General features: G+C 33.0%; 1 protein-coding gene across 1 annotated transcript in view; it reads right to left on the bottom strand.

The window, feature by feature from the left end:
* LOC134680882 (unconventional myosin-Ic-like) overlaps nucleotides 1-16,895 on the bottom strand; it is a 52,743-nt gene that overhangs the window by 23,465 nt on the left and 12,383 nt on the right. Inside the window, exons 3-7 of the mRNA XM_063540160.1 lie at nucleotides 15,358-15,473; nucleotides 10,010-10,208; nucleotides 9,387-9,467; nucleotides 1,144-1,323; nucleotides 613-711 (exon numbers count right to left, since the gene is read on the bottom strand). Coding sequence (XP_063396230.1) covers nucleotides 613-711; nucleotides 1,144-1,323; nucleotides 9,387-9,467; nucleotides 10,010-10,208; nucleotides 15,358-15,473 — 675 coding nt within the window. The remainder of the gene's footprint in view (nucleotides 1-612; nucleotides 712-1,143; nucleotides 1,324-9,386; nucleotides 9,468-10,009; nucleotides 10,209-15,357; nucleotides 15,474-16,895) is intronic.

The following is a 16,895-nucleotide window of genomic DNA, read 5'->3' as shown; positions in this document are numbered from 1 at the left end:
TAAAAAGGCTAGTATTTACATTTGATGAACAACCATTTTTTAAATGTACATGTGAAACTATGATGTCACACTCTGTTAAGCTTCCGAGGAGACAATATTTGTTTGAAGAATTTTAGTTTTATCATAATTGCACATCAAAATATGATTAAAATGGACTATTTGGGATTGTTTGTTGTTTTTGTTGCATTTCAAGAAACATAAATATGTATTGCAATTTTGCGCCTGTCCCAAGTCAGGTGCCTCTGGCCTTTGTTAGTCTTGTATGATTTTTAATTTTAGTTTCTTGTGTATAAGTCGGAGTTTAGTATGACATCCATTATCACTGTACTAGTATGCATATTTTTAGGGGCCAGCTGAAGGACGCCTACAGGTGCGGGAATTCTCGCTACATTGAAGACCCATTGGTTGCCTTTGGCTGTTGTCTGGTCTATGGTCGGGTGGTTGTCGCTTTGACACATTCACCATTTCCTTTCTCAATTTTATCGTATTTGATTTTTTGTGTATTCATCCTCACAATAATGAACTGACATTTTTTTTTAACTCAAATTATTTAATTGAGTGATACCATGATTATCTCAACTGAATAAATACAGATATTATACAAAGACTCACATCTTGATCTTGTTTGGAGAAATCACAAACTTCCATGGCTTCTTTCATGGCATGAAAATCTTTGTGGTCATTCAAGGAATCTACTTTTGTACTGTTTCCCTGTATAAATATACATAAAATTATTGCTATATGTCATATGGTCCAACCGATAAACAATGTACTACAGTAAAAAAAATTGTGTTCATGGTTTCCCTACTTTTTTCAAACTTCAACAAAGTAAATTAACATTTGTTTTCTAAAAATATTTATAGTACCAATTTTAATGCATCAAATGCTTCTGTTGACTTTAGTAATCCTCAAGGCTAACATTCCTTAGGTGTAAAATGTAACACAAATGTAATACAAATGATAAAACTAAAAAGGACCAAATGTAAACCCAAACATAATATGTGCAACAAGTATAACCAATTTACTCTTAAACATTTAGAATACAACAGTATTTCTAATATAAAAAGTCTTTGTACAAAAATATAAATAATATAAAATTTTAATTATCTGCCATAAACCTAATTATACATATTTTTTACTTACCTGTTTTAAGTAATGGTACAATTCAGGATCTTTTTGAATCTTTAGTTTACTCAGTAACATGGGTGTGGCTCCCTGGACCAGCTGATAGAAGATGTGGAAATTCCTCTCCCCTTCTGAATGATGCACAACTCTGGACTTCTCCAACAGGTAGTTCAAAATATGTCCACCTACCGGACCTCCCTAAATGGAAAATAGTAGTCATTTTAAAAATACATGCAGAAGTATAAACTGATCTTTTACAATTAAAGTTAAAAGTGATATTTTTAAACCTGTTAAAAAATCGTTTTCACAGCAGAATAAATATTTATTTCAGAATACACAATTTCAATATTATGTTGATCTTTCAAAATATATTTTGGTTGTTAAAGAGTACCAGTATTTCGAAACACAAGAGTGCACACGCTGAAATGTTTCGCCTTCTTTACTAGTCATAGATATTATGTTGATAGACCAAATATAAAGCTTTATTACAACTGTCACATAAACTCAACATTAACCAAGAAAACAAAACATTGATCAATGAACCATGAAAATGAGGTCAAGGTCAGATGAACCATGCCAGGCTGACATGTACAGCTAACAATTCTTCAATACAATAAATAAAGTTGACTTATTGCTTATAAATTCAGAAAAACAGACCAAAACACAAGAACTTAACACTGAGCAATAAGCCGTGAAAATGAGGTCAGGGACAAATAAAACCTGCGTAACAGACATATAGATTATAAAATATTTCCATACACAAAATATAGTTGACCTAATGCATAAAGTATTAGAAAAATAGACCAAAACTAAAAAAACTTACCTTTGACCACTGAACCATAAAACTGAGGTCAAGGTCAGATGAAACCTGTCAGCTAGACATGTACACCTTACAATCATTCCATACACCAAATATAGAAGACCTATTGCATATGGTATAAGAAAAACAGACCAAAACACAAAATCTTAGCTATAACCACTAAACCATGAAAATGAGGTCAAGGTCAGATGACACCTGTCTGCTAGACTTGTACACCTTACAATCATTCCATACACCAAATATAGTAGACATATTGCATATAGTAAAAGAAATACAGACCAAAACACAAAAACTTAACTATAACCACTGAACCATGAAAATGAGGTCAAGGTCAGATGACACCTACCAGTTGGACATGTACACCTTACAGTCCTCCCATACACCAAATATACTAGACCTATTGCTTATAGTATCTGAGATATGGACTTGACCACCAAAACTTCACCTTGTTCACTGATCCATGAATTGAGGTCGAGGTCAAGTGAAAACTGACGGGCATGAGGACCTTGCAAGGTACACACATACCAAATATAGTTATCCAATTACTTATAATAAGAGAGAATTTAACATATCAAAAAATCTTAACTTTTTTTTCAAGTAGTCATTAACCCATGAAAATGATGTCAAGGACATTGGACATGTGACTGACAGAAAGTTCATAACATGATGCATATATAAACAAAGTATCAAGCATCCAGCTCTTCTACCTTCTACAATATAAAGCTTTTAAAAAGTTAGCTAACACCGCCGACGCTGTACCCACCGCCGCCGGATCACTATCCCTATGTCGAGCTTTCTAAAAATAAGTTAAACATAAGGTATTGTTAAAGTCATGGGATCCAGAGGAAAATTGAGTTTACAAATAATACTAATATTATCATTTATTTCAAGCTTCAGTGCAACTCTCAAAATAAAACTATACTATGATCATGATAATGGAAGATACTTAGAGTGATAAAGTAGCTTACAAACAATTCAGCTCTGGTAGATACTGTGGATTCATTATTATTCGTTGGATACCAATTTTCGTTGATTTCATGGGTACAGGTGAACAACAAAATTAAATGTTCAACGAATAACTCATTTTCTATAGGCGTATGTGCATACTCCAGAAAAACCACAACATTAAATATCCACGAACATGCAGGTTTTCCTTAATCCACGAAATTTGGTACCCACGAAAATAAATGAATCCACAGTAGTTGTTTCATTGGCTATCATACCACATCTCCCCATTTTAAATACTAGATTTGATGTATAACAATTTGTTCTCTAACAGACACACAAATAGATTGACAGAAAGGGAAAAACATTATGTCACATGGTGAAAAAGTAAGTTATAATATAGAAGGAGAAGAAAATGGTATTCCAATTTTAAAAGAAGCTTGAAGGGCATAAATATTTTTTAAATACACTGATATAGTACAATCTTATCAATGACATATAAGTAGCTATATAGGAAATCATTCTATATCAATTCTCTGAAATATAACATATTTCCCTGTGTGTCATGTTTATTATCAATCATGTACTGATTCCCATTTCTTCATTGAGATCCTACGATAACATGCAAGGAAATCATTCCTTCATCTTATATACCTTATCAAAAGGAAATTCAGGTAGTGTTACTATGAAGTCCGAAAATTTATTTGTGCATTTATAATTTGGATTGTCAAAATTTTGACAAATATGCAAGATAAATTAATTGCCAGAAAAAAATATGATGCAGACAAAAAAATTGGGTATCGGTTGTTGTTTCATTGACCTATAGATAACAGTTATCAAAGGCACAGACACGCGTTTCGTCTACATAAGACTCATCAGTGACACTCATATCAAAATATTTTTAAAGCCAAACAAGTACAAAGTTGAAGAGCATTGAGGATACAAAATTCCCAAAAGTTGTGCCAAATACGGCTAAGGTTATCTATGCCTGGAATAAGAAAATCCTTAGTTTTTTGAAGATTTCAAAGTTTGGTATTCAGGAAATTTATAAAAACGACCACATTATAGATATTCATGTCAACACCGAAGTGTTGACTACTGGGCTGGTGATACCCTCGGCAACATAATTCATACCTCCTCTTAATCAAATTCATGAGAAATTCACAATTATAATAAACTAAATAAAATAAGAATGTGTGTGAGGAAATTTATCCTGCATGGTGTTTAACATTGTGAGCTTTATAAACTTTAAATTAGACGTACTTTAGTTAGAGGGCAGAAACAAAAATTTGCAATATTCCAAGTTATAAAGGGGCTTAACTCTAGAAAGGCAAGTTACTCATCACCCAAATTTCGAACTCTAGGAGTGTTGATTCTTACTATTGTGTAAGGGCTTTATAAAATTTGCACGAGGCAAACTTAAGTTAGAATGGAATGTCAGCCTTGTTCCCCTAGTAATCATTCTTTTATCCATCTGTCTGATTTTAATTTGTGTTGTGCCAATCTCTTCAGATTTAATCTATATATATATATATATATAAACGAGTCTAAATTGAAAACTACGTTCAAACCTATGACTGCGTTGGATAAAAACCGCAATTTTTATACGTGTGCATGTCAAACAAATTTCGTTGTAGAAGGGTCTAAAAACAGCACAAACAACATTTTCCAAAAGACCAAAAGAGTGAAAAAGTATATTTAAACAAAACGCATTTGACTAACAGGTCGAACAACTGATGTTCTTTAACCCTGCTGACTGCCATTGGCGATTGCCAAATAAAATTGATCACAGGTTGTAACAAAATGGATCTTATTATAAATTTAATACGTCACATATATATTATTTTCTGTGACTGTATCTTACATTAATTTGTAGGATCCTTTACTATAGATAATTTAGCTGATCTGTAACAATAACATCTTCATGCCTTATATATCATGTACTGTAGTACGCCGCTAGATTAAAACTGACGTGGAAAGGTAACATATGGCCACCGAAAGCTCTTTTTTTGAGAGCCCAGGTGGTCGTGTGGTCTAGCGGGACGGCTGCAGTGCAGGCGATTTGGTGTCACGATATCACAGTAGCATGGGTTCGAATCCTGGCGAGGGAAGAACCAAAAATTTGCGAAAGCAAATTTACAGATCTAACATTGTTGGGTTGATGTTTAGACGAGTTGTATATATATATATATACCTGTGATCAATTTTATTTGGCAATCGCCAATGGCAGTCAGCAGGGTTAAAGAACATCAGTTGTTCGACCTGTTAGTCAAATGCGTTTTGTTTAAATATACTTTTTCACTCTTTTGGTCTTTTGGAAAATGTTGTTTGTGCTGTTTTTAGACCCTTCTACAACGAAATTTGTTTGACATGCACACGTATAAAAATTGCGGTTTTTATCCAACGCAGTCATAGGTTTGAACGTAGTTTTCAATTTAGACTCGTTTATATTTTTTGTTTGGGCATGTATCATATTTTCCCTCCGGTTTATATGATCCGTTCATCCTATATATTGACTCTTAAAATTCAAGAGTTAATCTAAAAATGAGGGTACTTTCTCTAAAAATGAGGGTGCTTTTTATATGGCCTTCCAAATACCGTTTCGATCCCTAACATCACTGAAGAGACATTTATTGTCGAAATCCGGATATGGTGTACTAAAGAAATATTGACACCGAATGTTTGTGGCACAACATCCTGTCCACAAGTTAACATTTTTTTTTTTCTGTGACGTATTAAATTTATAATAAGATCCATTTTGTTACAACCTGTGATCAATTTTATTTGGCAATCGCCAATGGCAGTCAGCAGGGTTAAAGAACATCAGTTGTTCGACCTGTTAGTCAAATGCGTTTTGTTTAAATATACTTTTTCACTCTTTTGGTCTTTTGGAAAATGTTGTTTGTGCTGTTTTTAGACCCTTCTACAACGAAATTTGTTTGACATGCACACGTATAAAAATTGCGGTTTTTATCCAACGCAGTCATAGGTTTGAACGTAGTTTTCAATTTAGACTCGTTTATATTTTTTGTTTGGGCATGTATCATATTTTCCCTCCGGTTTATATGATCCGTTCATCCTATATATTGACTCTTAAAATTCAAGAGTTAATCTAAAAATGAGGGTACTTTCTCTAAAAATGAGGGTGCTTTTTTTATATGGCCTTCCAAATACCGTTTCGATCCCTAACATCACTGAAGAGACATTTATTGTCGAAATCCGGATATGGTGTACTAAAGAAATATTGACACCGAATGTTTGTGGCACAACATCCTGTCCACAAGTTAACATTTTTTTTTTTCTGTGACGTATTAAATTTATAATAAGATCCATTTTGTTACAACCTGTGATCAATTTTATTTGGCAATCGCCAATGGCAGTCAGCAGGGTTAAAGAACATCAGTTGTTCGACCTGTTAGTCAAATGCGTTTTGTTTAAATATACTTTTTCACTCTTTTGGTCTTTTGGAAAATGTTGTTTGTGCTGTTTTTAGACCCTTCTACAACGAAATTTGTTTGACATGCACACGTATAAAAATTGCGGTTTTTATCCAACGCAGTCATAGGTTTGAACGTAGTTTTCAATTTAGACTCGTTTATATTTTTTGTTTGGGCATGTATCATATTTTCCCTCCGGTTTATATGATCCGTTCATCCTATATATTGACTCTTAAAATTCAAGAGTTAATCTAAAAATGAGGGTACTTTCTCTAAAAATGAGGGTGCTTTTTATATGGCCTTCCAAATACCGTTTCGATCCCTAACATCACTGAAGAGACATTTATTGTCGAAATCCGGATATGGTGTACTAAAGAAATATTGACACCGAATGTTTGTGGCACAACATCCTGTCCACAAGTTAACATTTTTTTTTTTTCTGTGACGTATTAAATTTATAATAAGATCCATTTTGTTACAACCTGTGATCAATTTTATTTGGCAATCGCCAATGGCAGTCAGCAGGGTTAAAGAACATCAGTTGTTCGACCTGTTAGTCAAATGCGTTTTGTTTAAATATACTTTTTCACTCTTTTGGTCTTTTGGAAAATGTTGTTTGTGCTGTTTTTAGACCCTTCTACAACGAAATTTGTTTGACATGCACACGTATAAAAATTGCGGTTTTTATCCAACGCAGTCATAGGTTTGAACGTAGTTTTCAATTTAGACTCGTTTATATTTTTTGTTTGGGCATGTATCATATTTTCCCTCCGGTTTATATGATCCGTTCATCCTATATATTGACTCTTAAAATTCAAGAGTTAATCTAAAAATGAGGGTACTTTCTCTAAAAATGAGGGTGCTTTTTATATGGCCTTCCAAATACCGTTTCGATCCCTAACATCACTGAAGAGACATTTATTGTCGAAATCCGGATATGGTGTACTAAAGAAATATTGACACCGAATGTTTGTGGCACAACATCCTGTCCACAAGTTAACATTTTTTTTTTTTCTGTGACGTATTAAATTTATAATAAGATCCATTTTGTTACAACCTGTGATCAATTTTATTTGGCAATCGCCAATGGCAGTCAGCAGGGTTAAAGAACATCAGTTGTTCGACCTGTTAGTCAAATGCGTTTTGTTTAAATATACTTTTTCACTCTTTTGAACTTTTGGAAAATGTTGTTTGTGCTGTTTTTAGACCCTTCTACAACGAAATTTGTTTGACATGCACACGTATAAAAATTGCGGTTTTTATCCAACGCAGTCATAGGTTTGAACGTAGTTTTCAATTTAGACTCGTTTATATTTTTTGTTTGGGCATGTATCATATTTTCCCTCCGGTTTATATGATCCGTTCATCCTATATATTGACTCTTAAAATTCAAGAGTTAATCTAAAAATGAGGGTACTTTCTCTAAAAATGAGGGTGCTTTTTATATGGCCTTCCAAATACCGTTTCGATCCCTAACATCACTGAAGAGACATTTATTGTCGAAATCCGGATATGGTGTACTAAAGAAATATTGACACCGAATGTTTGTGGCACAACATCCTGTCCACAAGTTAACATTTTTTTTTTTCTGTGACGTATTAAATTTATAATAAGATCCATTTTGTTACAACCTGTGATCAATTTTATTTGGCAATCGCCAATGGCAGTCAGCAGGGTTAAAGAACATCAGTTGTTCGACCTGTTAGTCAAATGCGTTTTGTTTAAATATACTTTTTCACTCTTTTGGTCTTTTGGAAAATGTTGTTTGTGCTGTTTTTAGACCCTTCTACAACGAAATTTGTTTGACATGCACACGTATAAAAATTGCGGTTTTTATCCAACGCAGTCATAGGTTTGAACGTAGTTTTCAATTTAGACTCGTTTATATTTTTTGTTTGGGCATGTATCATATTTTCCCTCCGGTTTATATGATCCGTTCATCCTATATATTGACTCTTAAAATTCAAGAGTTAATCTAAAAATGAGGGTACTTTCTCTAAAAATGAGGGTGCTTTTTATATGGCCTTCCAAATACCGTTTCGATCCCTAACATCACTGAAGAGACATTTATTGTCGAAATCCGGATATGGTGTACTAAAGAAATATTGACACCGAATGTTTGTGGCACAACATCCTGTCCACAAGTTAACATTTTTTTTTTCTGTGACATATTAAATTTATAATAAGATCCATTTTGTTACAACCTGTGATCAATTTTATTTGGCAATCGCCAATGGCAGTCAGCAGGGTTAAAGAACATCAGTTGTTCGACCTGTTAGTCAAATGCGTTTTGTTTAAATATACTTTTTCACTCTTTTGGTCTTTTGGAAAATGTTGTTTGTGCTGTTTTTAGACCCTTCTACAACGAAATTTGTTTGACATGCACACGTATAAAAATTGCGGTTTTTATCCAACGCAGTCATAGGTTTGAACGTAGTTTTCAATTTAGACTCGTTTATATTTTTTGTTTGGGCATGTATCATATTTTCCCTCCGGTTTATATGATCCGTTCATCCTATATATTGACTCTTAAAATTCAAGAGTTAATCTAAAAATGAGGGTACTTTCTCTAAAAATGAGGGTGCTTTTTATATGGCCTTCCAAATACCGTTTCGATCCCTAACATCACTGAAGAGACATTTATTGTCGAAATCCGGATATGGTGTACTAAAGAAATATTGACACCGAATGTTTGTGGCACAACATCCTGTCCACAAGTTAACATTTTTTTTTTTCTGTGACGTATTAAATTTATAATAAGATCCATTTTGTTATAACCTGTGATCAATTTTATTTGGCAATCGCCAATGGCAGTCAGCAGGGTTAAAGAACATCAGTTGTTCGACCTGTTAGTCAAATGCGTTTTGTTTAAATATACTTTTTCACTCTTTTGGTCTTTTGGGAAATGTTGTTTGTGCTGTTTTTAGACCCTTCTACAACGAAATTTGTTTGACATGCACACGTATAAAAATTGCGGTTTTTATCCAACGCAGTCATAGGTTTGAACGTAGTTTTCAATTTAGACTCGTATATATATATATATATATATATATAAATACCTTAAAATCAAACTGTATGTCCATGTACTTCCCAAATCTACTGGAATTGTCATTTCTGTTTGTCTTAGCATTTCCAAAAGCCTGAAAAATTAAAGAAATGTTCAAGTCACGTGACATATTTTGAATTTAAATAATTAAAGTAATAGAGAATGATTGATAAATAGTTTGCTTCATGTAATGCTCGTTATTCTTTTTTACCTTTAAGGATCTTTAACATTGGAGTCAGTATTTGAGAGTTTTGGAAAGCTAAGACTGCTGGATCTTGATTCTGTGAATTTGCTTTCATCCCAGATTAAGGCACACAAAAGAACATGTGCTGTTCTCTGATTAGCATGTTGATTTTATGATCAGATCATAGACTAATCTGCTTAAAGTTAGAATAATGTCTCAAGGTGATATGACTAGTTTGCCTGCTGAATGTATGTTTAGACAGTCTGGAATAATGAGGGCAAAATCACTTCATTGTTGTCCTGAATAGTTGATTATAAATATAGCATTTTTAGGGTACTTAAATGTGATGTGCAAAAATCTTCAATCAATTTGGTTGAAAGATTATTCTTTTGGCCACTGACATCAATATACTAAAACATTGAAGTAGGAGTGATATGGAAGGTTATTTTTACCTCTAATAGAGGTGTAGACTGCAGAAGACGTTCTTTAACTCTCTCTAGATCTTTTGAGTGAACACTGCTAGCTGCTATATAATGTAAAATCTTCTTAGAAGCTTCTGTCTTTCCTGCACCAGATTCTCCAGATATCAGGACACACACATCACGGGTCTCTGATCGCATAGTTCTGAAGGCGGCATCAGCAATGGCATATCTGAAACAGAAACAATAAAAAGTAAATGCATCTCAAATTTTGTTGCAAAGAATTTGATTTTTAAACATATTTATAGAATAATTGAAGAATTCAAATACAGAAAAATATATAACAATTGTCTTAACAACACATTAATTCATAATGTTCATGAGTACATTATAAGTGTTGTTTGGTCATGAGATGAATAAGATATATTTGATCGGTTTTATTTTTAAAGAAATACTGTGTATAAATTACAAGGAACTACTGTAAATTCAGAAATTAATGCGATGTTTTATTATTGTGAAAAATGCGACGGAGTTGTAAACGCAATAATTTAAACTCGCATTTTGAGTTCTTTCATATGAATTAACATGATTTTTCTCAAAATCGTAAAAATTAAAATTGCATTTAAGTCTTAAATGAAAAAATCGCAATAATAAATGCACGCAATAATTTCTGAATTTACAGTACATCTTTTGCAATGGATTGTTTGTTTTGGTGCAACATCATCAACAATGTCTTGAAAACTTCCATTGTTGTATGACATCAGAGGGGTGAAATTATCAGATTTATTTCACATGCATGCATGTGACATTATCAGTTTAGATTTAACTGAAAATTCAGTTTTAAAAGTTCACAGCATAATGAATATGTGTACTTTTATTAGTTTCAAACTGTAATGACCACAACTTCCTTTTATCAAAACTTTAACCTCATCAAAACCACAATTTACATCAGAAAGAATATTTGTACTAAGTTGTATGTTTATAGGACTATGACTTTGTTTAAGCTAACTTAACCATAATTTTAACCTCATTTTGGAAGGATGAACAGGCAGTGAAAGGCATCACCAAAAAACATAATGTGTACGCACAAAAAAAGGCAGATAAAAGTATTGCCTGAAAATATTAATTTCAACCACAAAAATTAATTTTGAAATTTTGTCCATTTTCAATAACCAAAAATAATATGGACTGATTCGTTGAATTCATTCAGTCATATTTCAAATGATGTAATACTATCAATATCCTATATGTATTATAATCCCAGATACCAAATAAATAATTGATCACCAGATTTACTTCCATGTAAGTTTAATTAAAAATTTGAATGATCCATCATATAACTCCATAAGGTATACCTATATATATATCTACATGTCATTTAGATAAAATTACAAAATCTACTATTTGAGACTCTTAATTTTGACAGATTTATAACCCAAATATGCCTCAGTCCTATATCCTTATTTTATGTTTCAGTTTCTTATTGTTAATACTTAAAACACTTGTACAATTCCTTCATGATTTTTTCCTTCTTTGTCTTCATTCATCACATTTAAATATTTAGCATGGAGCATAACATTTGCCTCCACAAGGCTATTGAAAAATATAATTCATTCTAATCCATGTCTTACAATGCAATTGAATATTGGAAATTGAAACCTTTTCACTTAAACTTATATAAGAGTTGTCTTATCATTGACTTATTGCAACCCATCAATTCATAAACTATATCCTCAAGTCAATAAGCAACAAGAATGTGTCCCTAGTACACGGATGCCCCATCCACACTATCATTTTCTATGTTCAGTGGACTGTAAAAATGGGGTAAAATCTCTTATAAGCATTAAAATTAGAAAGATTATACCAGAAGGAACATGTGTGTATTAAGTTTCAAAATGATTGGACTTCAACTTTATCAAAAACTACCTCGACCCAAAACTTTAACTTGAATTAAGCAGGACGGACCAGAAAATATAATGCCCATAAATGGAGCATAATTACTGAGGTGCTGGGACTAATACTATTCCAGGGGGGTGGGGGTGCTAGGATGAAAACCTTTGTCCTGCATTTTCATTTTAGTTGTAATCTGTCAATTCTCTGTTATTTTTCACTCAATTGGTCCTGTCTTTTTTTTATCAATATACTCAGATTTTGCATTTTTATAAACAAATTTAGCTGTTATTGGATTTAAAAACAAGAATGTGTCCATAGTACACAGATGCCCCACTCGCACTATCATTTTCTATGTTCAGTGGACCGTGAAATTGGGGTCAAAACTTTAATTTGGAATTAAAATTAGAAATATCATATCATGGGGAACATGTGTACTAAGTTTCAAGTTGATTGAACTTCAACTTCATCAAAACTACCTTGACCAAAAACTTTAACCTGAAGCGAACGGACGCACAGACGGACAAACAAACGAACGAACGAATGGAGACACAGACAAGAAAACATAATGCCCCTCTACTATCGTAGGTGGGGCATAAAAATAGAAGATGTTAAACATGGTTAAAAGCAAACTGATGAAGTGAAACTCTGGTATATTGAAGGTTGAGTCAATTGAAGCAAGCTGTTTCATCAGTGTATTATTGATTTCAATTCAAAACAAACATTTTAACAATACTAATATTAGATCAAATTCAAATCAAATTGACAAACTATACAATAAACTATTGACACAGAGATGTCACGGCTGTCTGTAATTATATAGTCAAATGCAAATGTTTTAATGAAATGGCAATATTTTAACATGTAAAATATGTATAAACATTCATTATCATTGATTCATGACAAAAAGTGCAGGTTTACAGAAATGTCAATGCTCATACATGTCATATAAGTAGTACTAATGAAATTGAGAAGGGAAACTGGGAACTATCCATTTAAAGAGTAGAAAATACCCCAAGGCCATAAAATGGGGTTTCAACACAGTGAGAAAATGCCACACCTGAAGGCGGTGAGGCTTCAGCTGGCCCCTGAATATCAAATATCATTGAGCTCATATGTTATCTATGTTAAGTTTTTCTATGTTGTGATGTTTTGCTATTGTTTCAGAAAAAGGGAAAAGGTTTGGATCCATTTAGATGTTTAATCCCTGTGCAAATGTTTGCACCTGTCCTAAGTCAGGAATCTGATGTACAGTAGGTGTTGTATGTTTATGTAATTTATATGTGTTTCTTCGTTTCTTGTTTTTTTTTTATATAGATTAGAACGTTGGTATTCCCGTTTGAATGGTTTTACACTAGTAATTTTGGGGCCCTTTATAGCTTGTTGTTCGGTGTCAGCCAAAGCGCCGTGTTGAAGCCCGCACATTGACCTATAACAGAGCTCCAGATAAGCTGCGTATTTGCGTGATCACGCAATACAAATAATAAAAAACCCAATGCAATTGCCCATTGCAGGGTTCAATTACCCAATAAATTCAATGGAAAACCCATTATATGCCAAAAACATGAGTTCTTAACCCTTTAATCGGCTACCGTTTGCGTTATTAACCCTTATCTGGTTTACAGTCGTCGCGTAAACCTTTTTTAAAATTTTTATAACTGGAAATTTCCTGTCGTTCTAAAAATAGATCCCTGCATCAAGTAGCTGAAATGGGTCCCTGTTTGAGTTTTCCGTTGCTCAATAGGTGCACGTGTTTTTGTAAACATTTCGATCTTCTCGGCTTTTATCCAATTAGCGTGTGTCATGTCGTCATATTTTTTTCGCATTGCTCGGGATTTACCATAACATACATTGAATTAAAACGAAAGTGAATGTCCGGTAAAAATAATGAATAGAAGCATGTTATTGGCTTCTATTGAAAAACTGAGGGAAAGTTATGATGATAACAAGACTCAGCCAGTGTTTTAGGAAGCGTCCATCGAACGCACGTGCATGTGTGCGTTCCATATCGAGAACATTGCTAATAAACACGGGTTTTCATCAAAAACGAAATCAGTTGGGAAAAGTTAAAGGCCAAATCAATTATGAAATGATAAAGCATCAGAAACCAAAAGTTCTAATTAAAGACAACTAAACCCGAATTTCTGTAAATTGAATAAAAAAAAATCATGCAAGTATAATTAGAGTTTATATACTATTTTTTTTATTCATTTTACTGTTAATTCATGAATACCAACACAGGCACGGCGGATCAGGCACTGGTCTCAGAATTTATTATATAAAGGTATAAGACGAGGGCCTGTGAATACACATATCCGTTTTTGTGAGAAAATACAAAACTGACAAAAGGTTTGAAACGGAACACAAATAAAAACTACAATTGCTTCTCAGTGAATAAACCAAATTAAACAGGTAAACAAAGAAAGAAACATTTTTAAGAAAAAATTGGGGTCAGATATTGCCTAAATATTCAATATGTGTCAATGAAAAACCCAATTCATTAAGGAGCTTGGTGGTGAAAAACCCAATTTGATATTAACCCTCAAGGGTTGAATTGGAATTGATAATGCAATTAAAAAACTTTATCACCCTATGATATAAGAAAATGGTGGGTAAAAACCCCAATTTGTGAATTCTTATCTGGAGCTCTGCCTATAATGGTCATTGATGGTCTACTTTTTTTTAAATTGTTATTTGGATGGAGAGTTGTCTCATTGGCACTCACATCACATCTTCCTATATCTATATAAAGGCTCAAAGTTGAATGTTTTCACGACTGAAGTCGTTGACTAAGGTGCTTGAACAAAGTATATCCATTTTAATATGATGTTATAATGCCAAAACATCTACATAACGAATATCATTGACTTTCCATTCCCTCATAGTTCTAACTGAAACACAAATGTTAGCAAGTTGTTGACAGTCCCCAGCAGGCCAAAGTCTGACTTTTATAGCAACTTTTCCAAGGGGAGACAAATTTCTCTAAACCAGGTTACCAGTAAATTTTGGTATAAATCTTAAAAAATATTGGCATGATTGATTGTTGGTTGCTTAATGTCCAGTGGTAAATATTTCATGCACATTCAGGACGAGAACAAGTTCACAATAAATACAATAAGTTGGTCTTGACCTAATGGAGGCCATTTGGAAAGATGGTCGGGGAAATTTGGACTGCCCCTGGAAAATGAGGTTATATTGGATACTGACAATAATTTTGCAACAGGCCACCTATGGGCCCTCTAAGAGTTGTTGCAATGGTTCTTAACGTGCAAAGAGCGTGGCCCTCTCTTTACACGAGACATCGGATTTAACATCCCCATTCTGACTGGACGTGACTGTGAACTTAATACATCCTGCAGAGCCGAAAGGATACCCCACTTCGGCAAGTGTTTTACTGCCAGTAGGGAGAAGACCAAGTGACCATATTTCTATTCCCCACTCACCCTTGGGGGCCAACAAAAATATTGGCAGTAGTAATTCCTGTAACTTACATGTGTGGTGGTAACTCATAGAAGTTGACATTTCTATATGTCTGTATAATTTCATCGTTGTATATGTCTAACTGATGGTATGGGTTAACTGATACCAGGACTGGTCCTATGTAAGTCTGAAATAGAATGGAAATTAAAAAGTTAAAATCTGCTCTGTAAACTATATTTTAGCACAACTATAAATATCAATGTTCTCTAGGTTAAACTAGAATAAGACAAGCATGAAAATTGCAGTATCCTTTAGCATTCCTGGAACAAGGGTTTGTTTTTAGGGGGATAGAGGACAGCACTTTGTATGTCATCACATATAATATTTTATTTGCCGGAATATATATTGACGGATATCAATGCAGGGATATTTGATGGAATGATGTACATGAAGTATTGTGCTAAACAGCATGGAGTGCCCTTGGGGTATTAAAAATAACCAATTGATACATTTTTTTGGGCAAAGTCTCTATATATAATTTATATATATATAATGTCAATATTTTTCACAACTGCAGACTGACAAGGATATAAGAAGAATACGTTTTTTCTCCTGATATCCTGACTGAACAGTAACTACACCTTCAATGTAAACAATAAATTTCCTGTCAGTAGTCATGCTGTTTATATATTTTGTGTATTTAGTTACATACATGAATGTAAACCTATTATCTAATATAGTGATGTATAGTGTAATTAAACCGATTGACTTACAAATATCTGTATTATAACTCTGGTATCAAATTTTATTTATTTGACTTAAATGTCCTGTAGGAGGTCAAAGAAATGCAAAGACACTTGAAGGTTATCTTATACAAATCTTTTATACTAATCCCTCTCATTTTCTCACGTATTGGATCCATGTATCTTTTTATTAATCTATCAATTACCTGCTATATATTTTATTTGGTGTTTTTTTTTCTTTTCCAGCTAAATATTTTTTTTTAAATGTTTCTATATAATGTAATGGCACATTAAAAATCAAAGCCTGAAAGGCTGTAATAGCAATTGCTGCCATGTTTATGGTTTGGGGACTTTTTTTTCATCCACATATATTTAAGAATTAAACATGACAGGAGTGTTTTCTAGTGAGAATTAAGAAGGTTTTAACTTTATATCAATTAAAGACTTTAGCAGAAAGTCATTTTTAATATGTTTTATATTTCACAAGGAGACGTTTACCAGGCTAAAGTTGGGGTCAAATATACATGTGCTGAAACATATAACTCCCAAGAGAAATTATTATGGATTATCCCCTAGTAGTGTTTGTAACTGGACAATAATTTCCTTTATTGATTTAATTTTCATAATTAATTTAAATTTAACACTTCAGTTAAAACATTTCAACTTTCCAGACGCAAATGTTGAAAAACGGGAAAGAAACAAAATATTTTACAAGGCATAAACATGTAAAAAATAAATATATATTTCAGCTGACTTAAAATATTTTCATAATGTTACTTTGTCATCATTTCTTAAAAACTAAGTCCCAAACATTATTGCTCAGTTGATATGTGTCATCCTCATGGGGTACGAGATAACTATAATTA

Source organism: Mytilus trossulus, chromosome 8, assembly GCF_036588685.1.
Source record: "Mytilus trossulus isolate FHL-02 chromosome 8, PNRI_Mtr1.1.1.hap1, whole genome shotgun sequence".
Lineage (NCBI taxonomy): Eukaryota > Metazoa > Mollusca > Bivalvia > Mytilida > Mytilidae > Mytilus > Mytilus trossulus.
This window is presented reverse-complemented; position numbering and strand designations above follow the sequence as displayed.